Here is a 26939-nt window from a genome sequence, read left to right as displayed (position 1 = left end):
TAATTCAAGGAAATTAAAACTGTCCAAAAAGGTACTAAATTTACCTGCATTTGTTCCTTTACCATATTTAAAGGTTTTGCGAAATGTTTTTTTTTACTGATCATTTTATGTTTATTTATGTCATAGCGTCTTTTTTATGTAATTGTTCAATGTAAAGAATGGGTACCTTTTTGTTGTGTAGTGAAAACTTGAAAATAATGCCTTTTGTTTACAAAAAAAAAATAAAAATCTCAGGGAGAGTAGAATTATTGTATAAATAAAACTACATATGTTAAGATGTAGGCTGAAATTGAGCTTCCCCTCATTGAAAGACCAGCATCCGCCACTGGATATTACATATTTTTCTGTAGTGCAGCGATGTATAGATCAGCACTCCCAAGGAAGCAGATACAGCTCACTAGTTACCACTAGCCAAACTAACACACTGAAGTGATTGTAGCTCAGCTCTGTGGAGTCAAACAATCTCCTTGCAATATGAGTGTTTTTATCCAAGTAAAATAGAAAAACAACAGCAAACAGCAATTATAAACTCAAACGGAATTACACAATCAATCCACAGCTCGGAGAAAAGTGATAGTCCTGCTTTTGTTTGAGTAACTGTCTTTACTGTGTCGGAATGCTTTCTACTAGATTTATTACTATCAGATCTTTGAGGATTTGATTGCATTTATGAGGTCAAGATCTTGGATGATCACCTCACCCACCTTATCCCAATTCTCTCCAACTCAGTTTTGGATGGAGCGTCACCATTCCAGAGAATATAGTTCCACTGCTCCACAGCTCAATTCTGGGGCAATCTATTTTAATCACAAACTCTTTATACCCCTCTGGCCCACACCTGCTAATAGGTTATTGTAGCTTACCATATTCTGTTGGTACTGTTACTTAACGTAGCTGAACGCTATATATTGTGTGAATATTTCCAGTCAATTGTCCTCACAGTTCCCCAAACCGGCCGTTCACTGTGGTCCTACTTCTAGACGTGACTTCAGCAGCACTTGCACTAGACTCCATAAATCTTGAGTTTGAGGTAACAGCGCTGAAAAGCAGATTCAGACTCCAGCCTGGCTGCAGTTGTGCTTTGAGCTTTGAGAGGGTTAGAGAAGAAGACAGACTGTGCTGTGCTCATACTGTGACGTGAAAATGGAGGAAACAGAAGCTTCCTTCACACATGTGGAAAAACATCAAGACTGGGTGGAATGACTCTTCCAAGGATGACAGGGATTCACTCAGACGTTTTATTACCTTAAAAGAGCATTAGCGTTCGTGCTCGTTATGGTCAAAGAGCAACTCAGCCACGTGACCCTGTCCTCCTCCACAGGCTGAGTGACTTATGGCGTCAACAGATTTGGAGGAAATGCCTTTACGCACTGCTTTTTTAAGATCTTTTTTTTTGTTTGTGTTTCCCTTGAAGAAGTATTCCAGAGTATTTCAGAGTGATTTGTTTCTGCCACATGAAGCTTTCACGGAGATATCCCACTGAATATTCACCACTTTTCATCTATTACAGAAAAAAAAACACCACAAATCCTGTTTAAATATTTTGTTGCATTTATGTTTTGATTGCTTAATTAAGACTAAATTAATCCAGGAAAACATAACAAAGATCACCGGAATATTTGCTACTGGCTACAGTACCTAACATCTAGCTGAGTATCTGCTAGAGTATGTAACGTCTAGCTGACTGCTGGCTACAGTACTTGACATTTCGCTGACTATCTGCTGCAGTATGTAGTATTAGCTGACTACTGGCTACACTACATAACATGTACCTGAATATCGGCTACAATCCTTAACATCTAGCTCACTATCAGCTTCAAAACTTAACATCTAGCTGACTGTCGGCTATAGTACTTACTGTCTAGCTGACAGTCAGCTAGATGTTAAGGACTGTAGCTAACAATCAGCTTCAGTACCGAACATCTAGCTAACTATCGGTTACAGTATTTAACATCTAGCTGGCAGTGGTTTTAGGGTCAGATAATTACTGGTCACTTTCTTTATAAAAGTGGAAATGTGTCAGAGCAACTAAGCAGCCCAGCAGCGTACCGTCTCTTCCTTTTCAGTCACATCATTAACAGTGCAATCTAGTCAATGTTCACATTTAAGGCACTTCTGTAAATGGTAGATTGATGTACTGACATAAATACTGATATCATGACAATACAGTCGTTTTGACCTGTACATTTTCAAAGTGCTCCCATAAAAACCTAAGAAACATGTAAAAATGGGACTTTGGTATTTGAATAGATACTTCAGTATTTGAATAAATACTATCAAGTCCCAGACCCATCAGGTACTGCTGAAAGTGTTTGTCTATAATAAATGTCCATACACTATTGATGCTCCAGATACATGCAAGGTTGCCGATATACACAGTGTTATTTTATTGTTTGATTAAGTGTTTCTGTTTTAAGGGATTGTTAATTTAGCTTCAATATTAATTACCTTTTGTAAATTATTGAAAAGTTAATATGTTGCCAGTGACATCATTTGGCCCTCCACATAGAGTTCCAGTGTTTAAGAGCCCACCCTGCACATCCTGGGCTAGAATCTCCCTCTTCCTGCCCTGTTCTGGGCTTCCGACCGCGCACCCATGTGAATATACACACATCCAGTGACCGGAAATGTCTCTATCTCCACCCTGAACACACACTACGACAACCCACTTTATGACATTCAGACATTTTTTGGTCTCAAGACACAATTGTGTGTGTGTGTGTGTCAGTGAGCGTGAGTGAGGAAGAGAGAGAGAGAGAACACGGCCTTTGTAAAACCTCTAATTTGGGTTGTTTTTTCCTCCCTTGCTCTCTTCAACTTGCCTTCAACTCCAGCTGTTTTTTAACGGTAAACCACGAAGGCCCCCATGTGGCTTGTTAAGCTCTGGCTCTGTGATTCAACTTCAGAGTCCTCTGTAAAGCCAGTGGTCTGTGAGTGCATACGGATGCAGCGGAGGAAGGAGTGAACAAACCCAGCTACACTGAAGTCATGCTGAAATTGGTCTGGCTCCTCTGTCTTAATGAACATGTGCATTTAAAATGCATTGTCATGAAATCACTTTTTATTGGCACATTATTAATTTTTGTATGGTCATATACATAAAATTATGACCAAGTACTTGATTCTTCACCCATGATAAAATTTGTTCAGATCCACTGAGCATGTAGTTCTATAATTACAGGCTGTAGTCCTGTATCTGTTTCTCTGTAAACTTTATTATTATCCCCCTCCTTTCAGCCTGTTCTACAATACTCAGAACCTACAGGAGAGAAAAGCACCACAGAGCAGATAATATTATTCTCAGCACTGCAGTGTCTCTGATTAGCATGGTTGCACAGTTTGTGATAGTCGTCTTCTAGCCATCAGGACGCTGCCCACAAAATGCTGCTCGTGGACTATTCTCACTTCAGCAGTGACACTGAGGTGTTAACATACTCTAATCTACTCGTACTAGCACCTTCTACACCACCCCCCACTTGTCCTGTTTCTCTTAGGTGTAGTTAGGGTGTTCTAGCAGAAACTCCTCTGCTTCCTGTTTAACTAATAAAATATTACTGAATCTGTGTAAAAACTGTGCTGCAGGGTTTGAGCTGGGACATCCTGCTTACATGTTTCATGTGTTCACTGAGGACGTGTAATTTGTTTAGGCATGCATTTGTTTATAGTTTATTTTAGCAGGAAAAGCTCAATGTAGATAGAGATCTCTTTTTAAAGAGGACAGAACTTTTAAAACAGAGCGGCATCAAGACAAGCACTACCATGTATATACACAGGATAGTTATACCCGATACGTTACCATATCTTTTGTAGTCTTTGGCCAGTACTTCATTCATAAACTGTGGTGTAAGGTAGTGAAGTATATGCTGTTGTAGTGAACATGAACATGAACATCATGGCAATATTGAGATTTCACTGATTTCTTTTAAAAGGACCTTGTATAGAGAATGAGTCACAGTTTACATGGTTTTATTAGGGGTGAGTTAAGTAAAGTCTCTTGATGGAAGTAGTTGTTGCTCAGTTGGCCTTTAATCCTCCATCTCCCCAGAAGCCACAGGCTTTGCTGGCTGATGTCACATCCGTGCCCTGTTTCCTGTGTTTGTTTACTTTTTCCTCCTCTGTGCTTGTCATTTCCCTACGTGGTCCTGTGTGAACCTTAACTGTTTTCATCTGTGCTTATTTGTAGCTCCGCCCCTCGTTACCTTTCCGCAGGTGTTCCCTGTTTCCTTTCCCACCTTGTGTGTGTATTTAAGCCCCTGTGTCTTCAGTGTCGGCTCTTGTATGTTTTATAGTCTGTTAAGGTTGCGTGTGTTTTCCTATGTACTCTGTGTTCCTTTTAATACATTTTACTCACATTTGCGTCCGCGCTCCGCGTCCTTTCCTGCCGCGGCCGTGACAACTGCAGGGGAGCTACAGTAAAACATTCCAAAATGGAAATTCTTTATTATTAAAATTAAACATTTACAAAAACTACTCAAGTACACTCACTCTGAGACTGTCCATGACTGAATCAGTACGTCATCAGACATTACAGCAGAACACGAGGGATCACAGACCTGCAGTAAAACCAGCAGAGATTCAGAGTCTTTATCAAAGATCTTTAACTGTAACTCCTGGTCCAGCTGAAATCTCAGGTGTTTGACTCGAGATGAAAGCTGAACTCTGCTGTGCTGCGCTGTGCTGTCACTCACCTGCAGTAGATGTCTGACACTCTTCTGTCTCCTGGGTGTTTTTTAGGTTCCAGCTCTGACATGGTGTTAGTATTAGACCCGCTGGTCAGAGAGAAGGTGTCATGCCCTTTGACCCTTCGTGCTGAGCGTGACTCTGGCTCACCCTCCTCTGAAGTCATTCCCTCTTACCGGAGCCGCTCTGATTCTGGGGAGTCCAACAGGAGCCAGGATGCCTCACAGCGCAGACGGCTGGATTCAGGTGCTTCAGATCGCAGTCGTGTCTGCTCAAGGTCCAGGTCTGAGTCAGATACATCTGAGCAAAGTGCACCAGCTTCAGGATGGGCTGTGGGGGTCGAGCAAGGAGTGGGTGCATCCTCACTAAACACGGATATGGAAGCTGAGGCCAACAGCCACGAGCCGAGTAAGACTGTTGACCCGTGCTCCACCACAGCTGCTGGTGTGGATGCTCCTGATGGGGCTGTAAACTCTAAGAAGATGTTAAATGGCACCAGCTGTACACCAAAGGACAGCCCTTTTCAGCAGAAGGTAAAATGCCCTACACCTGTTAAAAGCAAAACCATGCAACCCCAATTCTTTATTTTCCACTTACAATTGCACAGCCAAATCTTAATTAGAGCTGGGATTATTTTATTAGTATTATATCACAATAATTAAAAATATTACACACAATATTTATCACATCGTTTTTACATACAAACAAATGCATCACTAGTGGAAGATAAACTTCTATTTAAATCCTTTTTTTTGTAGTCTTTGTTGCACATCATCTAATTACAGAGAGCTAATTTCACTTTACTTTGATCTTTAAGGAGTAATATTGGCAATATGCTTATTATATTGATATGATATGTAAATGTATTACAATATAATAAAATAGCACCATTATGTCCACTATGTTCCCAAGCTGTACATAAACTAGAGGCAGTTTCACGAAGAGATGTTACATAACAACCTTTAAAATTGTAGTAAAAAATACTATTGAAATAAATCTGCAATGTTCAAAATATGAATAAAAGCAACAAAAAAATTGAACTTTCCTAAATTTAATTTTAGAATCTTGATTTTAGTGAATACAAACTGATGAACTTGGGTAACGCTTTCTTTTACAGTACCCTAAGTTCTAGGTATTAACCAGGTAATAGTGAGGTACAAACTCGGAAGTACTAAGTAATTATTTTTGGTAACAAGATGGTAAGTACCAGAAAAGTCTTGCCTAATTACACTGAAATGTCTAGGTATTAACCAGGTAATAGTGAGGTACAAACTCGGAAGTACTAAGTAATTATTTTTGGTAACAAGATGGTAAGTACCAGGACAGTCTTGCCTAATTACACTGAAATGTCTAGGTATTAACCAGGTAATAGTGAGGTACAAACTCGGAAGTACTAAGTAATTATTTTGGGTAACAAGATGGTAAGCACCAGGACAGTCTTGCCTAATTACACTGAAATGGAACTAGGTAATAAACAGGTACATGGGTGGTACAAACTCTAAAGTACTAGGTAATTATGTTGGTTAACAAGATGGTAAGAACAAGGACAGTTCAATTTAATTACACTGAAATATCTCACAGGTTCTAGGTAATAACCAGGTAAGTGTGAGGTACTAACCCCAGTAACATGATGATAAGTACCAATACTGTTCATTTTAATCAGTCTCTATTTATTTGACTGAGAAATCCCTAAAAATGAATTTAAGGTTTATAGAGTGGAATTCTTCACTAGGAAGACAGCACAGGAATGGAATACTTGGCCATATGTTTAAAGACATTAGAGCATGTTACAAGGTTTAAGGGTGAAAAAGTATACCATAAGAATAAAGGAATAAAGTGTTGAATATGTGTATTTACCCCCTTTTTAAACATAATTTGTAGAATAAGGTCTTACATGTTAAATATATATATATATATATATATATATATATATATATAACTTATATATATAAATTAAAACTGCTTAAAAATCAGGGTTATTAAAACTACCAAATATTGATTTCTGAAATCTTAAAACATTATTATAGTTGTTTCTAAATTAATATTAACTGCTTTTGTTTGCATTATTTGAGATCTGAAAGCACTAAAGCATCTTTTTCATTATTTTGACCATTTCTCATTTTCTGCTCTAAATTACAATATTTTTATTTAGTATTTGGGAGAAATGTTGTCAGTAGTTTATAGAATAAAATAACAGTGTTCATTTTACTCAAACATATACCTATACATAGTAAGATCAGAGAAATAGAAAATTTGAAGTGGCTTGGAAGGGTCAAGGGGGCGAAGGCAAGCTCCTGCCCGCAAGCTGCTTACCCCAATAAAAGCTGTCCTCAGCTTTCATTGTATATATAAGTTCAGTAATGCATGCTTGGTTGTGTCAAAAAAGAGATAAATAATAAACAGTAAACATTTCTGTTTTGTTTTGAAGTTGTATGTTGTTCTTTTTGAAGTGCTTATTTGTTGAACTACATGGTAAGAACTGAGTAAAACCAGAGAAATAAGCTCTGCTCTCTTCAGTCCTACAGTCCTTTTACTCCTTTATTAAGCAGAAAGTTCTGTTAGTTACACAGTGTTTTATATGGTACTTACAGAAAGTTGTCACATTTAAGTAGTTTTATATATATATATATATATATATATATATATATATATATATATATATATATATATATATATATATATATATATATATATATATAATAACTACTTAAATGTGACACAACTTTCTGTAAGTACCATGTAATATATATTCTTTTGGGTTTCTGAATGGGTTTTTCTATGTGAAACGTGAAACATCCAGTCCTGTAGGGGGAGCAGTGCCAGGGGGCGGGCGCTAGGCTGTGGCTTAGGTGAGCAACAGGAGGTGGGTCTCAGATTCAGCTGAGAACTCACACTGGGAACACCGTGTCTTCTCTGTATCCAGGTGGGGAAATATGTGGAACTGTGCAAGTATAAATGTTTCCAAAGCACTATAAGAGGGATATTTGAGTGTATATGTTCGTTAAAAGGTTTTGCTGTGTAATATGAGCCGCTATGGTCTTGTGTGTTGGTGGACGCTCAGCATCGGGGAGCATTCACTCCCGCGGCCCGCTAGCCGCGCGCCTGGCCGGCGCTCTTGCCTCTGCCACTAGCATTAGCCACTGCCCCCGCTAACCGCGCGCCTTACCGGCTCCCCGCTGTTATTCCTCTCGCTCTTTCGGTCGCTAACTTCGCTCTATAACCGTGTTTAAGCCTGTGATTATCTCTCGTGTGTTTGCGCTCTAGTTTTAGCTATTTTCGCTCGGTAATTGTGCCCGTGTGTCGCTGTTTCTCAAAGTAGCTCGGGCTAATTTCGCGCCTTCATTCCTATTGTTTCTCTATACATTTAGGCTAGCATTAGCAGTCGCTGTTAGTTAAATACATGTTTATTAAAAGTCAAGTCAATTTTATTCTCTTTTTAAGAGCCAGTTTGGCCTTGTTAAAGTAAATATAGAGCCTCTGCCAACCACAATAATTAGTTATTACAGCTAGATAAGCTACAGTTTAAGGTTTCTCTAAGTAATCATGTTTTTATACACTTTGTTCAAGTTTTATACTTTGGTCAATTCTATACACTCTATGCAGATACAAATATTAGCACTAAGATGTAGTTAGTGTGCTCAGTAAAAGTTAAAGGTGTTTTTGGTAATGTAGTGTGTTAATATGAAAGTTTGAGTATTGGTATATGTATGCATACGTAAATGTATTAATATAGAGTAGTATTTTTATATTCATATATATATATATATATATATATATATATATTGTTTTGTTTTGTTTTTTTGTGTAGAAACAGTATTAAGAGGGTTTGCTGATTGAAAAGTAAAGGTAATGTGTACTGTGATATACAGAGTTTTGTTAACTGAAAAAAAGTAAAAAAAAAAGGATTCTCTGTGAATGTATGTAAAATGCAGATGAGATGCAATGTGTATGTGAAACTGCAAAAGAAAGAGAAAAGAGACCAAAGTAAAAGTGGTTTAGTTTGTGTATGTTGTTAAATAAAGAGATTAAGCTGAGAACTCACTGGAAACACTGTCTCACTGTGTCTTCTCTGTATCCTGTATTCAGCTGATCTAGGCCCTGCTCACCCAGGGTCGCAAACTGTTATAGCCTAACCCACGCCTGGGGAGTGTAACAGTTAGTGTTTTTACATGGTACTTACAGTAGGATGTTCTACAGAGGGTTATTTGTTGAACTACATGGTAAGAACTGAGTAAAACCAGAGAAATAAGCTCTGCTTTCTTTTACAGTCCTTTTACTCCTTTATTAAGCAGAAAGTTCTGTTAGTTACACAGTGTTTTATATGGTACTTACAGTAGGATGTTCTACAGAGGGTTATTTGTTGAACTACATGGTAAGAACTGAGTAAAACCAGAAAAATAAGCTCTGCTTTCTTTTACAGTCCATTTACTCCTTTATTAAGCAGAAAGTTCTGTTAGTTACACTGTGTTTTATATGGTACTTACAGAAGGATGTTCTACAGAGGGTTATTTGTTGAACTAAATGGTAAGAACTCAGTAAAGAGAAATAAGCTATTTCTTCTCTGTTATCAGGTTTTGACCTTTTATTTTTAAATCAAATAAATAGAGACTGATTAAAATGAACAGTATTGGTACTTATCATCATGTTACTGGGGTTAGTACCTCACACTTACCTGGTTATTACCTAGAACCTGTGAGATATTTCAGTGTAATTAAATTGAACTGTCCTTGTTCTTACCATCTTGTTAACCAACATAATTACCTAGTACTTTAGAGTTTGTACCACCCATGTACCTGTTTATTACCTAGTTCCATTTCAGTGTAATTAGGCAAGACTGTCCTGGTGCTTACCATCTTGTTACCCAAAATAATTACTTAGTACTTCCGAGTTTGTACCTCACTATTACCTGGTTAATACCTAGATATTTCAGTGTAATTAGGCAAGACTTTCCTGGTACTTACCATCTCGTTACCAAAAATAATTACTTAGTACTTCAGAGTTTGTACCTCACTATTACCTGGTTAATACCTAGACATTTCAGTGTAATTAGGCAAGACTTTTCTGGTACTTACCATCTTGTTACCAAAAATAATTACTTAGTACTTCCGAGTTTGTACCTCAATATTACCTGGTTAATACCTAGACATTTCAGTGTAATTAGGCAAGACTTTTCTGGTACTTACCATCTCGTTACCAAAAATAATTACTTAGTACTTCAGAGTTTGTACCTCACTATTACCTGATTAATACCTAGACATTTCAGTGTAATTAGGCAAGACTTTTCTGGTACTTACCATCTCGTTACCAAAAATAATTACTTAGTACTTCCGAGTTTGTACCTCACTATTACCTGATTAATACCTAGACATTTCAGTGTAATTAGGCAAGACTTTTCTGGTACTTACCATCTCGTTACCAAAAATAATTACTTAGTACTTCCGAGTTTGTACCTCACTATTACCTGGTTAATACCTAGAACTTAGGGTACTGTAAAAGAAAGCGTTACCTGAACGTGTTTCCTCCAACACTTTCTGCTGTTCAAACCTCTCTATTAAATAAATAACTAATTTTACTGCAGGAAAGGTGTGATTTAAGGCATTTTACAGGTTAATGGAAATAAGAGCTCATGCTGATAAGAGCTCTGAAGCTTCCACTAGGAGGTATTGTTCTGCTGTAGGTGATTCTCTGTTCAGCTGGCCTGACCACTCACTCTTTCCGTTGCTCATGTCCAGAGTGCACAGATGCTACGTGCTGGTTTTTATAACAGTCCCGTTTAGGGAACCACCATAAACAACAGTGTTTTATAGGTATGTGAGGCAGTCTTATAAGAGCATAGTTACCATGATATGTAAACAAGCTCTGCTCTCCTGCTTTAACATCTTCTCTCTGTTGAATTCCTACATTTATTAGTACAAATCAGAGGAAGAACATCTCTAACCTAGACAATGTGATTACATTTTGGTAAAAGTAGGAATGCACCAAATATTTGGCAGGCAAAATGAATAAGTGAACGGTAAATAATAATAAAAAAGCAGGACAGAAATACATTTACCTATTTAATATGTATAGTGAAAATTGGCAAGATGTTAAAAACCTGCAAAAAACATGTTTGGTTTTCATTTTCTTTTTTTTGTTTCAGTGCATCCTCCTAGAAAGAGTTTTGTTGATCATTAAAATGGATCTTTAAGTTCTGAATGCTACAGCAGGTGTAATAGAAATGTATTAAGTATAAATTAATAAATAAAAATGTATGTAAAAAAAAGTATGTGACGTTGTTAATGCTAAAAAAATTCTCAGATCCAATTTTACAGACCTATTTACATCCCTGTTATGTTTCTTCAGAATGAAATGTGCTGATTTTTTTATGGTAGGCTCATGAGAGTTCTAAGAGTTCTGCTTTTATTGGCTGATTTGTATTAACATGGTTGCTGATAGCCACTGAACAATGCGTAGCATAGCCTAGATTAGCATTGCTTTTAGACCTGTAAAAAGGATAGTTGTAATTATTTTTGTAATTATTTTAAAGATGCTTTATCTGATCTTTAAGCATTAGCTTTTATTTGCAGCTTTTAGCTTTTTTAGTCTCTCTTCCGTATTCTCTCAAATTAGCCATTAAGCTTAGCCCTGACAGGCTTTCTCTGGTGTGCAGTGTGCAGTGTGCCAGTTAATGCTGTTGCATAACAGGTTTTCCACTTTTTATCATTTTTGATTGTATGGTAAGATATTAGCTTACATTGTGTCTGTTTTTTCATGTTTTATGTGTGAAAGTTTATTCATTGCTCCTAATTCAAGTAAATTCACTGCTTATTTTCTTGTCTAGGTTGCGTCACGCTCAGAAGCTTTGTATTCTCTGAAGAAAGATGCAGGTAATTGCAGGTGTTTGTACTTAATACATCTAAAACTCAATATGGAATGCCTGCATTCTCACATTTTAACCTTAACTAACCTATTCTCATCTTAGATATGGAAATTATAGTGTATTAATTGTTTACGTTTCGTACATGTACATTTCTACTTTTGCTTTGCGTGTAACAGAATTTAGGTAGCAAGCAAAAGTTTGTGCACAGCTGAAAGTGCGTGGACACAAGTCTGTGAACAGCTACCTTTTGGAAAAAGGTTTTTTAGACCACTGTGGAAGGAATAGAGTGATTGATCAGGGCAAGGTCATTCCACTTCTGAGGGGCAAATAACAGCAAAACCTGACCTTATGAGTGTGACTGTAATAATACACTCAGCCCATGATTTGTTTGGATTCCAGTTTTCAGTATTGCTTGGATATTTAAAGCTAAGTTTAATTAAAGAAAAGTTTCAGCAAGATCTATAAAGGAAACTGGAGCTTGGAGGCATGAAGATTATGGTGCGTGAAGAACTTGAGGTAGTGGGGTGTTTGCAGTCTTTTAAACAAGGCAGTTTGCGTTAGATATGATGATATATAGCGTGACTACTCTCCGTGATGAATCATGATCCTGTTTGAACAGTGTGCTCTGTGCTGTTTTTGCTGTGCATTGTTATGATGTTTTAATGCATTGTTACAGCCCAGCCTCTGAAACATGCCAAGTTCCTAGAAATCAAAGACACAGTTTGGTCTGTTAGTGAACACTTTACAATAAGGTAGTAGCAGCAGCATGTAATGGTACTTAGGGGTTGAGATGTGATGGTGTTTATCAGAAAATAGCAAGTGAAATGCTTCTCTTAAAGGTAACAACTGCTAAGGCAGGCACAGCAGAGAAGAGTGGAAAGGATGAAATGATGTGTAGGTTAAAGGAGGTTTCTGTGAGGTTAAATGTAATGGAGTTCTAGCTGAATGAATATATGCTTTGTTTGATTTTGCCTGGTCTGGTAGCCAAATGGACCTATACCCAAGTTGGTTGGCTAATGGCCAATGCAGACAGCCGGCTGCTTTGTGAACATAACTGTTCACATACTTTCCTTTGTGCTCCTTGTGTTACTAGAGGCTTCTACTTGCCACAACAGAAAGAACAAATGCAAATAAAAAAGTTCAAATCTTTCTTTAAAATCTTTCCGTCATTTTGATACTGCTGGGTGCCTGCATTGTCTCTGCAGTTTTAATGTGTACTGCACCTCACGTATGCATCAAATCTTTTCTAAGGAATTTTTTCGTAGAAAGCACACAAATAACACACCAAATGGACACAGGTTACACAAAGCAGCTATTTTGCATACAGTTAAAAACAGAAGTTTACATACACTATATATTAAAACACACACATGCATGTTTTTCTCACTGTTTGACTTATAATGACAGCAAACCCATTTTAGGTCAGTTAGGATTACCAAAATTATGTTCATTTTTATTACTTTCTGCAAAGTCAAAAGTTTAAACACATTTCATTAGTATTTGGTACCATTGCCCTTGAAGTCTATGACTTGGTTCAAAGTTTTGGATATCCACAAGCTTCTCATAATAGGTGGCAGGAACTTGGGCCCATTCCTCTTGACCGTGCGTCCACACCGAACGCGACGCGAGCGACAAAGCAGCTGGAAGTCATTCATTTTCAATGAGAGCGAGCGACACTGGGCGACGGGCAGCGACGCGGAAAAAATAGAGAAAAAAAAGAATATTCAAGCATAAATTGGCTTTTGCCGTTAATTGTTGTTTTTACACAAGGCTACCATGTTTTTTTTAAAATGTTTGTTGATTCCTTTTTTGCTCATACTTTTAATATAAAAAAAGAAATATAATCTTAAAAGTATATTTAAACAGTTGTGTACCGTTACTCTATGTCCTACCTTTTAGCACTGTCCTGTCCTGTCCTATGTTTATGTTTGGAAAGGAAGGGCTAGAAGGTGGATGGAGTTTGTTCCCACTCTTTTCAGTACTGCGACGTCCTGCCCGCCGCTGTGTCTAATGGCTGCATCCCAAAGCCCTCACTCGTTCTCATGACCGAATAGGGCAGTTACAGCATGCACTAGCTTAGGGGCTCTGTCCAGTGTGAGATTGTGATCTGCAGTTTTTTTTACCCTCTTTTGTGTCTTTGTACTGCAGCTGATACGGGACCCTTCTCTTCAAAGTTACAAAGTAGGTGGGATTTGGAACGTGCCCAGGCTCATGGCTACTATTCTTTTCCCTCGGTGTGCCTTTGTCCACAGAAATTAATGTTTGCTCTCCGTCTGCTGACCATGTGAAAACGTTTGTGTACATAGTTTTTATACTATGTAAACACCTCTAGTCTACACTCATTTTTAGTAAAGGTTGTCTCCAAGCTCTTAAACTGCATTTTTCAGTATGAGCAGGAATAAGACTAAGTTTGAGTTTGAGAGAATGTTTTATAAAAGCTAGGTATTTTTTGTCTTTTGCAGTATTTACAACCAAAACCTCCCCCTCCCAGCCGATCAACCGAGCCAGTTCAGTTCGTGACCGAGTGCGCAGATTTGCAGAACCTGCAGCGATCTCTAGCCCCACTAAGGATGTGCAAAAAAACACTCAAGGAGGACCCTTCTATACAAAGACATTTGGCACAGCGACAGCCACTTCAGCCCACTCTGAGAGTCAAGATGCATCTACATCCCGTCCTTCATCCTGTCTGACCACCACTCCAGGCGGAGGGGGAAACCTCGGCAAAGGCCTGCCTGCCCAATCGGAGACTCTGTACAGCGTCCAATCGTTAGGAGCGGTGGGCGGGCTGCACAACTCCTCTGAAAATGTCAGGAGTGCATCCTACGTCTTAGAAGAGGAACAGACTCCTGAGGGAAAAGCACCTACCAGGACACCGGACCCCCAGGGAGATCCCGAATCCAACATGAAGACTTTCCTCACAATTGAGATCAAGGACAGCAGGACCATCGCTCCTCAAGCATCTGCATCTTCCTCCTCCGCAACGACCAGCATGATGCCCCGACTCATAACTGGTTCCTCTGGACAGAGGACAGGTGGGTATTCTTCTGGTTGTAATGCCAGCTTAATGACAATAGCTTATTTCATTATTGTTTAAAAAGTAAAAAATAACTTTACTTTTTAAAATAACTGTACATGTATAATATACACCATGACACCAAGATCATTTACTGTTTGTATTTTATTCAGGTTAAATGATAAATATATTCACAAACTAAAACTAAACTAAATATTGTCATTTAGAGCATTTATACGCAGATAATGAGAAATGGCTGAAAGAACACCAAAGATGCAGAGCTGTCAGACCTCAAATAATGCAAAGAAAACAAGTTCATATTCATAAAGTTTTAAGAGTCAATATTTGGTGGAATAAGCCTATTTTTAATCACATTTTTTTCATGCATCTTGGCATCATGTTCTCCTCCACCAGTCTTACACACTGCTTTTGGATAACTTTATGCTGCTTTACTCCTGGTGCAAAAAATCAAACAGTTCAGTTTGGTGGTTTGATGGTTTGTGATCATCCGTCTTCAATTTTGGTAAAATCAGAGAAACTCATTCTATTTAAGTGCTCAACTTATTTTTTTTCCAGAGCTGTACACTACAGGGACAAACGTTTTGAGACACTTGCTCATTCATTGTTTCTGTGAATGAGCAATAAGTGATTAAAGCAAAACTATTTTAAAAAGGTTTACTCTGCTTTTGGTGGAGCCATTGTCTCTTTTGGTCAGGGAAGACTTTTCTACTGGATTTTAAAGTTTTGTTGTGAGGATTAGATTGCATTCAGTGATGAGTACACACATTTGTTCAGTACTCAGCTATAGTAAAGTCACACTGGTGGCCTTGTCAACAGTCTGTTTAACTATATATTTTTAATTAAAACATGTTGTGATTAAGTGGTGTGGTTGGTGAAACATAATGGATAACATTATTTGCCTCCCACTGACCGGTTCAGAACCTTGGCTGGTCAAGCACCAGTCAGTACATAAGAGCAGTTAAAGCCCTAGGGAAAGGTGCTGCTGTGTAAAAAGGCTGAATTGATTATTATTAAATGGCTTTATTAGATATTGTGAAGGGTAAAGGTAAAATGTTGTGTGCTCTGCGTATAACTACATTGTGAACCTTCCTGTTCTCCATTAGAGGTCAGGTAAGGTGGCCTGAATTAAGTGGAGCTTTCGCAGTAATATTTACGGTTTTTAAATCATGGAAGTTAATCGAGCTTTCATCTTTTTGCAGAGGTCTGTTATTCCTCCCAAAACGTGAAGCGAAATGAATTTCACAGATGTCTGTCACAGAGACGAGTGGATTGGTTGAATGGAATGTGCTGCTGCGCACTTCAGTGTTTGGAAAAGCGTCCTTCGTGGCATTTGGCAAGCGTATCGGAAACTATGCCATACATCTGAACATGTCTATACATTATTTTGGGTTGGGTGGTGGGTGAAAAACCTTACTTCTGTAAGATGACACTAGAAATTCTAGATGTCTGGTCGACTCTGGAAACTATTTGCACTGCCTTTCTGCTTTTCTTCTGCAGAGCTAATAAAAGATTTTTTTTCTATATCGATAGTGCAGATGGGGCTATCACTCACTGTGGATCACGAGAGGATTTATTTATCATTAAAGATTACCAGATTAAACCTTATGAGAGTGAATGGAGTTCAATGTTTACAACTGTGGTGCAGAACTGTACTAAAAGCTTTGCTTAACAGTCTGCTAATTTAGAGTTACTGCTCACCAGCTGTACGAAGACCATAAAGCCTTATCTATATAATAACAAGGAACTAGGTCTCAGCACTCTCATGCTCTCTCACTCACTCACACACACACACACACACTCACAGATACTCTCTCTCTTGCAGTGTTTTTTGTCACTGTGCCACAGCTCTGTCACATCTTCCTTTTTTGGAAGCACTTTGCTCATCCTCGCCTCAGAAAGCGGCCTGCAGGCGGTCTGGGCATATTTCAAAGCCTCTGCTTTTCCATTCTGTCATTTAGCTCATGCTTTTGCCCAAAGCTTTATCCAGCAGTGAGGAGATCAGCTCTGAAGAAGTTTTAGGTTATTCCTGCTTCTTCAAGAGTGCAGCAACAATAGTCATCACCTGTAGTTAAAACCACAACCTTGAACCTTGATCAACAACCGCCAGCTGTCCGTTTTCTATAGGGAATATTGTAGTATTTATCACTAATTAAGAAATATTTGATTAACAGGCTTATAAATGTGAAATTCTAACAATAGCATAAAATTGTAAAAATATAATTGTCTTTCTCACAAATGAAAAATAGTTTTCTGACAAACCAAGATGATGTTTGATGATCCTAAATATTCGCTGCTTTTGTAACCCAGCTGCATTCGAGCGACTAAGTATGAATGCAGCAAATGTTGAAATGACTTAAAACACCCATCTCTGCTAGTAGTGTTGCAGTGTGATAAATATCTAAGGTTAGATAATATTATCTAAAGCTCAGTGCTTACTTGTTCAGGAGAAAATTGGATTATTGTCCTTCTTGGCTTGATGCTGTCTCCATCTCTCAAACTCTTATTTTGACAATATTTACTCATATTTTAATCGATTTCTGGTCATGCAGCTGACTGCTTTTGTGTTCCAAACCTGGCAACCTGGTAATGGAGGGGATTAGAAGCTAAAACACAGATTTTCATTCTGTAACAGGACATAGTGTCTAAAGCACTGCTGACACTGCTAACAGTAGATGCCAGTGCTTAAGCTATAAAAGCTTTTTTTTTATTGTCCAATCATATTGTGAGTTAGTGAGGAAAATACTATGTATGTTGTTTCTATAAACCTCAGTGAACTTTGTTTTAACAGTCCTTTAGTGTCCGTTCCACTGTACCTTTAAGCACTTTTGTGTGTGTCAGCTCCCGCATGCTTTAGCAGAGCGCTGAGGGTGGCCACTCAGATCACTATTTTTGTTATGGGTGGATTCTGCTACCCTCCCTTGCTAATATTAACAAATGAGGTTTTACAGTGCAAGCAGCCTGTAATATCTGTGACTTCATAAATTTCATTGTTGTTCTGTCCCTTTTAATGGCTCCTGAATTTAGAGAGTTTAAGCTCATCCTGCTTCACAATTAAGTACCAGGGACCTGTAAAACAGTTGGTTGATTACAATAGCATTTTTTTTTCTTAAGATGAGTCATTTGAGGGCTTTATCTTGTACCTCAGAGAATTTTTCCTTTTCGTTCTTCTTTCATCTCTTATAGCTATTGTTCAGGACTGTGTGTGTGTGTGTGCTTGCGTGCGTGCGTGTGTTCTAATGCCATCAACACCTCGAGAGAGTGCTGGATATTGTGTTTATATCAGCAGCAACGTGACTTGCTTAGTTCGCTCATTTATAACCCCAAGAGTTGCCAGTGTGGTTTACATAACTGAGTAATGGCCACCTATTCCTTATCCCCTGCAGCACACTTCATCCATAAGTTCTCAGTGTATACAAATACATGTCCACCAGTGGAGAATTAAACCTATTTAACATCTAAATATTTATGGGTAAATATTAGCTGGTGTGACTTGAAGACATTTAAAAGCCACCAAAAGCTTGGTGTAAGCCTCTGCTTAATTTCTTCTCCTTTTGTGTGTTTTTCTTAGAGCTGAAACTTGGTCTGAGGCCGACACCATTCAAGATCACCAGCTCCAGCCTCATGAAGGGACCCTCCATTAAGGTACTATGGCTTAACTGGTCCCCTACACTGGAATCGCTCATGATTTTACACACTTTCAGTTTAGGTTTTAATACTATAAAAAGCTTATAAAACCAAGCTTGTCCCCAACGTCCACCGTAATTGAGATTTAATCTGATATATCAGCCAGATAATATACTGATATGAATAAACGCTGTCTCTGCTACTCCATGCTGTTTACATGTGCAGTAATGTGCAGCATTCACTGTTCTCAGCGCTGTTTGAAAGCGCAGCAGCAAATTTTCCACATTCTGTGTTAAAGCAGTTTCACACTGCGCAGATATGTACGTGCTGGAACACAGAATCTTTTCACTTTTCACAGACAGCTCTGACCAGAGGAGATTTTGGTGCGTTTAGATTCATGCCTGTGTGAAACCAAACTAAACAGAAGGAGAAACGCTGCAAGTAACTCATCAACTGATCCAGACCATAGAAACCAACTGCAGGTGTGAAAACAACCTTTTATGCTCAGCAAATTAAGTTATAGAATCCAATTTGTTATGCATTCTTTATTCCAGTGCAAATACTAGTATTTTAATTGACACCAGTAATATAAATATTGCATTTTACATTGCTTACGTTCATTCATTTATTTACATTTAAATATCCACACACAAAAAATTGCATTTTAAGAACAAGTTCGGTGTGTTGTGATTAATCACTCAATTTTATCGATTGACATTATTGTCATTTAGATTGAGGGGGGTAGATGTGATGTTGGTCACACAGGCCTCTGTTAGCTGATGTATCAGAGCTGGGTCACTGCTCTTTCCTTCAAACACACTGATTAACTAGTGAGGCTGCATCAGCTGGAAAAGAGGCAGGGTTTGACTTCATTAATATACTGAATAAACATTCAAAATAAAGGCAGCTTGAAGTAAAGGTAATACAAAAATAAAATGATTCTAAACATTTAACAGTAATGTGTTTGATTAAGTGTTTGGTATCTCAGTATGTATTTTTATTTACATTGTGTCTCACACACTGTCACACTCTCTCTTTGCCTCCCGCCCACCCATGTGGGTCAGTGTGGTAATCTTGTTTAGGGATAAGGGTGAGACGGTTAATTAGCAGGTTGAGTGAGTGCTCTGGATAAACTGAGGATTAACGTTTTTGAGGAATGTGTGAGAGGGAGAGCAGACGAGTAACAGAAAGAAAACATTTGCTGCAAAGGACAATGAGGTGAATATCATCAGAAGCACACAGGTAAATAATACATTCTGAAGATAGAGTTTAGTTTTAGAAGAACCTGTGCTCTGTAGTAAATATTTACATGTTGGTGTGGTTTAAGGTTTGATATAAGAACGTCTGTTTAAACTAAAAGAAAGTGTTACACGCAGAACAGTTTCTTATAACAGTGTGCACGGAGCCACATTTGTACCGTATCCAAGGACTCTAAAGCGGGAGAAATTCCTTCATCTCTTTGGGTGGTCTTACACAGGGTATAGTTCTTTTTGCGTTTGAAACCACTGTGATATGCAGGGCAGCTTAGGCTAACAGTGCAGAGCTTTAGATGGTATTAAACAGGTATTCAAGGCTTAGAACTAGAATTAAACACGGAGAAGACGAAGCTGGGATATTTATTGGCTCCATAAAGAGGGTTTTAGTGGAAGAATGAAAATTAGGAGAGTAGTTTATCTAGAAGGACGAGCGTGTGTTTTGGAGCAGGGCTAAGTGGTGATTTAATCAGGTGCTTTAGTTAATCAGGAGCAGTAGTTGAATGAAAAATCACTTCAGTTCAATTTATACCCAAAGCCTATGTGGCTTATATAGTGAACAAGTAAAAAAAAATGTCAAACACCACCAGTCAGTATCAGGTAAAAAATAAATAATAATAATAAATAAATCATGCATTAATAATTCCTTTGGTGTATTAAAAATGTGCCATTTTGTTATCTGTTCATCGCAGGACACGGATGCTTTATTTTTGTAGACAACGGCATGTCTAAAAACACATAGATTAGGCCTATTTTACATGTAACCTGATAGTAAAACATTAATCCATTTGTAAAACAATAATTTGAATACTTCAAAATGTAAATATTTCTTAGACCTCTAATGTGAATCTATTTACTTATTTACAGTGTGAGAAATAATCAGAGCTTTTTTGTGCATCACTGGTGGAGTATTCACTTCCGTTGTCAGAATCTACTTAGAATGTACTTGGCTGACTGACTACATTTGAGCCAGAGGGATGTTTGATTTTTGGCCAAGCCATCAGTTTAAAGTATTAATGAGCTCTCTTTAAGAAAGGGCACTATTCCGTGTCACTGCCTGTATGTGCTTTAAGGGACTGTGTGTTGGTGTGGGCCACAGACACACACACACACACACAGAGCTCTCGATTCATTTATTCACGACAGCCCGCATGCTGTGAGATTAATGTAGAAGAAAACACTACACACTTTTTTTCTTTTTTTTTTATTAAAATGCCTTGTTTGGTTCTGTACTCCATTCAGTCTTGTTTAACACTCGGACTTTTACACATGATGTTAGTTTTTATGTTTCACCTGAGGGAATCTCTAGTGCCCCATTTGACAAGATGCTGATAAATACTAAAAATGTTTAATATATACTGTTTAAGGTAAAAAAAATTGCACTATAAGGCGCACTTACAATTCTTTAATTATGTATGAATTTTACCAGTCCGGTTGTAAGGACCAGTAAAGCCACTCCACTATAGTACAGCTTTAAACAGGAGTTTCAGTTTAGTTCTCCAGCACCGAGGCTGGAGCAGTATTAGCATTAGCCTCTAACCGCAGCGCTAGCTCTTTTGCCATTTAGAGGTGAGTATATTGGACTGTAGTCTGCATGTTTACTGTCTTAAAACAAGCAACATGGGACAGACGCCCTGGCTGGCACTTTACTCACCCAAATAAACAGTTTTCTAGCGAGAAATCTTTCTAGATTACTGTGCCACACCCTTGTTCATTACTAGTGTCGCTTATAATGCACCTTATTATCCGGTGTGCCTTATGTATGAAACTAGACCAGAAAATAGTTCTTTATTGATATTGTATCTTGTAATACAGTGTGCCTTATAGTCTGTAAAATACGGAAGTCATAACTGTACAGTGAGTCAACTGGAGAGATAAAACTGAGAAATAAAGAAATTAAAAATTGAAATCCTAAAGCACCAGATTTAATCTGAGTTTAATCTGCCTTTTTCTTCCTGTTTGTCACTGCAGAGAGATAAAAGCACTTGGTTGGGTGTCATCACATCTGCACTTTGCTTCCCTCGTTTAGTTTTGAATGCCCTGTGCAAAGGGAGGTGGATATTTCTGTGTAAGATACAGAAAGCTCAAATAAGACTTTCTGGGATTTGAGTTTAAGAGAGAAGCATTTTTAAGAACATATTAATTGTTCAGTTTGCGGTGTATTATAATTATTTATCATATTTATATTTTGAACTTATGTTGATGTCTGAGATGGATTGTTTCCTTAAATCAGAAAGCTTTCTAAGTAGCTTAAGTATCATTAAGATGTCATGCCTCAAGAAAGGTTGCTAAAAATCAAGCGTGATCATCACTGTGAGCAACGTTTTATTTCCATTGTGTTATTTTATTTATCTTTTTTTTTAAATGAAAAGAAAATTATGTGAGATGGCAGAAGTCATATAATGGCAGTTGCTGGCGTTATCTTTATTGTATGATGTTCTGTTTGGATCTGACCTGTTGGCCACTGATATAAATGTAGCTGTGGTATTTTTAGATGCATTGCTGTCAATAATTGTCCTGAACTCGGAATGGTCAGAAGGGGCCTTGCTTTGATGACAGTCGCCGGATAAATAATCTTGTTAATTACTGTTAAATGCATGTAGAAAAGGACGTTATAATATTGGCTCTGGGTTGACACTCTCTTACAACTAAAGAAAAACATTATTTGCAAAGACCGAAATGTTGCTGTGTCTGCTGTATCCACCCCTGAACGTTTCTGATCACCTGTTGATGTCAATCTGTACAGTCAGAATAGTTTTCATACATTACAGTTGGAATAATCAGCATTCCAAGCTTAAATACATACTTAAAACACACTTTCAAAGTACTACATTTAAATTATAATACTAATGAATATATATAAGCTTTTTTAGTAAATTGAGCGTGTTTGCATTGACATAAACTGTAACTGTAAAGCTAAACATTCTTTAATTCCAAGTTTGGAGTCCATCCAGGAATAATTCAGAAAATACAGTCTGATCCTATATTCTATATAAGATGAGCACAAACAGATTGTAATAATCTCACAGAGTCTTTTCACATGTGACTTTAACAGTTATTTTTGGTGATCGTATCACGTTTGGATTTCAAATGTTGCTTGTTGAATATGTCTTGGAGAGACTGATGTATTTAATCAGTTATAACATGGCTTCCCATTACCATGGCTTAGTAGATTGGATTTGTATCTGTTTTATTTGCATTTTGATTGTGTTTACACCTAAATTTTAAGACCAACAAATCCGTATATGATCCTGATACTCAAGACCTAGAGTGTGAACAGGTTCTTAATGTTTTTTTTTTTCTTTTCTTGTAAACCCCAGAAGAAATGTGTATGTCTCTAGAGAGCATACAGCAGCATTGGAAAATTATCTTTATAATACCAGGAAACTATTGGGATGAATTAATTTCTATTTCTGTTTTTCTATTTTCATTTAATAATAATATTACCAGACCTATAAACTAAATGTGGGTGCATAGAACACACTAAGTTAGCATAAACAGTTTCTCTGTAGAACTAGGCCATGTGCTTATTCACTATGAAAACAATTAAATGCAGTCTATTTTTTTTTATTCAGCTTAATCTAATTAACTTTTATATTTTTGTAAAATGGTGACCTAAAAGATCATCCTGCAACTTGACATGCATTTTAACAAGGTGTATTTATTAGATCCTCAGTACTGGAATTAAGACGTAATGTCCACCCGTTGCCCCTGGGGCTGTCTGTTGTCTGCATGTGGAGCTGTGAAGGGCAAGAGCTCTAAATAAAGGGAACAGCAGGGGCTGAGGCGGGTGTACTCTCTAGAATAATGGACTGACTGGTGATAAATAGACATAACTGTGGCACCTGAGTTAGAGGAGGGGCGCTGGGCCTTTGCTGCCATGGTGACAAAATTCCAAGCCTGGACATTGGCTCTCATGGTCTGGACAGCTGAAGAGAAGGGATGTGGGTGGGGGTATAAAGAGCTGGGAGTTGTATATTTTGAGAGGTCAGCAGCTTGCACATCCCAGTGTGAGGTTTCACACTCCAGACCTCTTGACTTTGAATTAAATCGAGCGTTTCTGAATTTACAAGGACACCCCGGCACTAGAGTGACTTATTGTAAGCCATTGTTTGGCTTGGTTCCAGTTCAGGTAAACGCGACTATATTCATCTCCGCACCTCATTATGCCTGGAGTTGACTTGGACCTTGTTCCTGCCCTGGAAGATACAGCAGCTCCCATTGGCAGCCCAGTAGGAGAGTGTGCCGAGTCTGGTCTGGAGGAGGTCATTGGGGACCTTCTTGCGGATTCTGTGGTCACTGAAGATCCAGATGACAAGGTTCCTGATGCTGATGATGCTGTGTGTGGTCTAGAGCTCACCCTCCAATGTGCCGTTCGAGAGATCCATTGCGACCTGAAGGCGTTCGGCAAGCATGTAGATGCTCGCTTGGAGGAAGCTACAGCTCAGGTCACTCCGACTATCGAAGCCATTTCTGCCTTGCAAGAGGATAATTTAAGGTTAAGGGATCAACAAGAGAAGCTTGCCAGACAGATAGAGGCCCTGTGGCTTGCTCTTGGTCTGCCTGAACCTGAGTCTCAACAGGATCCAGACTCTGAGCCGCAGAAGGATGCATCTGATCCTGAGATCGAGCCTGTCTCCCATCCACCAACATTTTCCACTCGGCGGTCTTCTTCTACACCTTCACTGACTGGTAGTTTCTCCAGGAGCAATAGCACGGTACTGTGCATGTACGCATGATCATGTAGAAGAGACTCAAAAAAGCTATGTTTAAATTATTTGAGAATTATTTCTCAATAAACATAAATAATAATTTAAAGATTAGGATTTTTTGTTTTTCTTAAAATTGACCAGCCAAGACATATTCAGTGTCTGTCTGCCAAGGATGCTTACACCCAGTTAGCGCATAAGCACATAGGAAGACCCTCAAGATGGATACTGACAATTTGGCCTGCCACCATTTATTTACATGATGTATTGATTGAGATATTTTTTTTTATGTCCTAATAATACAAAGTCTGCATTGCAGTTAATTCACATTAATGGACTATTTAAGTATTGTACAATAAAGTGGATACTTGCCTAGCTGCAACTACTGTTATCTATGAAGCACAAAGCAGGTCTATCTCTTTAAACAAAGAGAGCAACTGGAACACCTTTCCAGTAAGGACACTATCCAGTTGCACTGTGCTTATGTGGTTAAAAGGAGCGTGCATTTGTGCTCTATTATAAGGGGGATGTGTTGACTGGCCACGTAGGCCAAAAAAAGCATGCAAGCACAGTCCCTAGATAAGACCAGCTGTCAAAGTGAGGGTTGACCTTTGTTGCCCCTCTATCACACATTCTCCTTTTGCTGTCAGAAATACCACATCACTGCAGTGGATGGGTTCATTTTGCATTGTGTTCAGTCCTTTACTTTGTTTTAATTTAATCCTTTTAATCAGAGCTGCGGCTCACGTGCCAAATCTGCCCCAAAAGGACTTTTGACCTGGTGGTGGCCGGAGTTTTAAGCAGCTGGATTTTTCTTGGTAGCTGGGAGGCCTCCCTCTACTTGGCTTACCTTGAACATTGGAACGTGTACTGCAGCATGTGCACACAGAGCCAGGACTATATGCATTAAATGCTGATCTCGTATGATGCAGTTAGTTAAAATAACATTCATTTCAGTTTTAAAAGAAAGGACTAGTCCCAGATCAGCGCTGTAGTTTGAGAGGTTTCTTGGACACTGTTTAAGCCTCGTCTATTATTTTCATTTCAGATCTCCATTCAGAGTGCAGTTTAGTCCAGGACTACGCTTAGTTCATGTTTGTGAAAGTGCCCCATAATGTATAAAATACGTTTTATATATATATATATGTGTGTATATGTATACATGTATATGTATATATGTTGAAAATACCTCTAGTATAGTTAGTACCTCATAGTAGTGTCATCAGCAGAATAGGAAAAATTCACATTGTTTTGTTTAAAGTTTAAGAAGCAAAATCCTGCAAGGATTACTGTCAGCTTAGAGCTTCCAGGAATCACATGATGTAGGACAACACATGCTCTAGATAAAGCAAAAGTCAGCGCTTGTTTATTGTTTCTAAAACTGTGGTGGTCTTACTATGAGGACTAGGTAATGGCGATAGTGCAGACAATTTCTTTCTTTGACCTGTAAATGTTTTTAAAACTGCTTATAGCCCACCTTCCCTACCTGACACAAGAAGATTCAGAACTCTGTAGTGGTCTGTTGCAAAGCCTTGCTTAATCGTGGATAAGCAAGAGGTAAATGGTGCCTTGTTGTGGTATTAGGTTTAAGAAAAGATTTTAATACTAGCCAGTAATCTTGTAGTGTTATTAGTAGGGATGCACAGCAATCAGACATACCAACAAAACACAATTAATTTAACTTTAAGCAGTATTATTCTAGTCACACGTTTAGCTAGCTTGCTAGCTACCACAGCAGTGCGTTTTGCATAGAGAAACAAGTATTTGATCCCCTACCGACCATTTAAAGTTCTGGCTACTACAGACCAGTTAAACGCTCCTAACCAACTTGTTACCTGCATTAAAGACAACTGTCTTAAACTGTCACCTGTATAAAAGACTCCTGTCCATAGATTCAATTAGCTCTTAGTTCTAACATAGGACTAGATTGCACAATCCCTTATTGACTGCACCCCTGAGATTTGAGGTGGTTTGATGCAGTAACCTGTAGGAGGATAGGAAATAAGGTGCTGTCTGTGTGACAGTAGGTTTTGGAGCTTCATTGGAGTCGTCAGGTGGGCACCCTCCTTCACTGGTGTTTCGATAACAAGCCCACAACACCTCCGGAGAGCTCATCGGCGACACCTGGCGTCCCAGATGTGCCCCCCTCAGCTCTTAGCCCTCCTGCATCACAGGTGCTGTTTTGGGGCCCAGGTGGCATCTTTGCTCTAACCTCTACAACATGGCCAAGATCAAAGAGCTTTCTAAGGATGTCAGGGACAAGATCATAGACCTGTCTGAAGTTCGCCAGTGAACACCTGGATGATTCTGAGAGTGATTAGAAGGTGCTGTGTTCAAATAAGGCAAAAAAGGATTTTTTTTGGCAATAAATCAACAGCCATGTTTGAAGTTGTGAAATGCTGACTGACCCAAAGAACACATCCCCACTGTCAAGCATGGAGGTGGGAACATTATTTTTGGGGGGTGTTACTCTGCAAAGGCCATAGGACTACTTCCTATCGTAAAATCCACCAATCCACCAAAACACAAAAATGACCCTAAACATACAGCCAAGGCAACAAAAGTGTGGCTAAATAAGAAGTACATTAAGGTCATGGAGTGGCCTATCCAGTCTCCAGACCTTAATCCCATAGAAAACTTATGGAGGGAGATGAAGCTCAGAGTTGGCAAGCAACAGCCTCAAAATCTTAATGATTTAGAGATGATCTGCGAAGAGGGAGGACCACAATTCCTCCTGACATGTGCGCAAACCTCATCTTCAACTACAAAAAAAACCATCT

The 26939-nt window shown here is 38.5% G+C and overlaps 1 protein-coding gene across 6 annotated transcripts in view; it reads left to right on the top strand.

Moving 5' to 3' along the window:
- smtnb (smoothelin b) overlaps nt 1-26939 on the top strand; it is a 101807-nt gene that overhangs the window by 53773 nt on the left and 21095 nt on the right. For all 6 annotated transcript variants that reach the window (XM_049470372.1, XM_049470374.1, XM_049470371.1 and 3 more), the window contains 4 exons: nt 4735-5213; nt 11501-11546; nt 14002-14571; nt 18142-18215. In XM_049470372.1, coding sequence (XP_049326329.1) covers nt 4735-5213; nt 11501-11546; nt 14002-14571; nt 18142-18215 — 1169 coding nt within the window. The remainder of the gene's footprint in view (nt 1-4734; nt 5214-11500; nt 11547-14001; nt 14572-18141; nt 18216-26939) is intronic.

The sequence above is a fragment of the Astyanax mexicanus genome, chromosome 22 (assembly GCF_023375975.1).
Source record: "Astyanax mexicanus isolate ESR-SI-001 chromosome 22, AstMex3_surface, whole genome shotgun sequence".
NCBI classification, from domain to species: domain Eukaryota; kingdom Metazoa; phylum Chordata; class Actinopteri; order Characiformes; family Acestrorhamphidae; genus Astyanax; species Astyanax mexicanus.
This window is presented reverse-complemented; position numbering and strand designations above follow the sequence as displayed.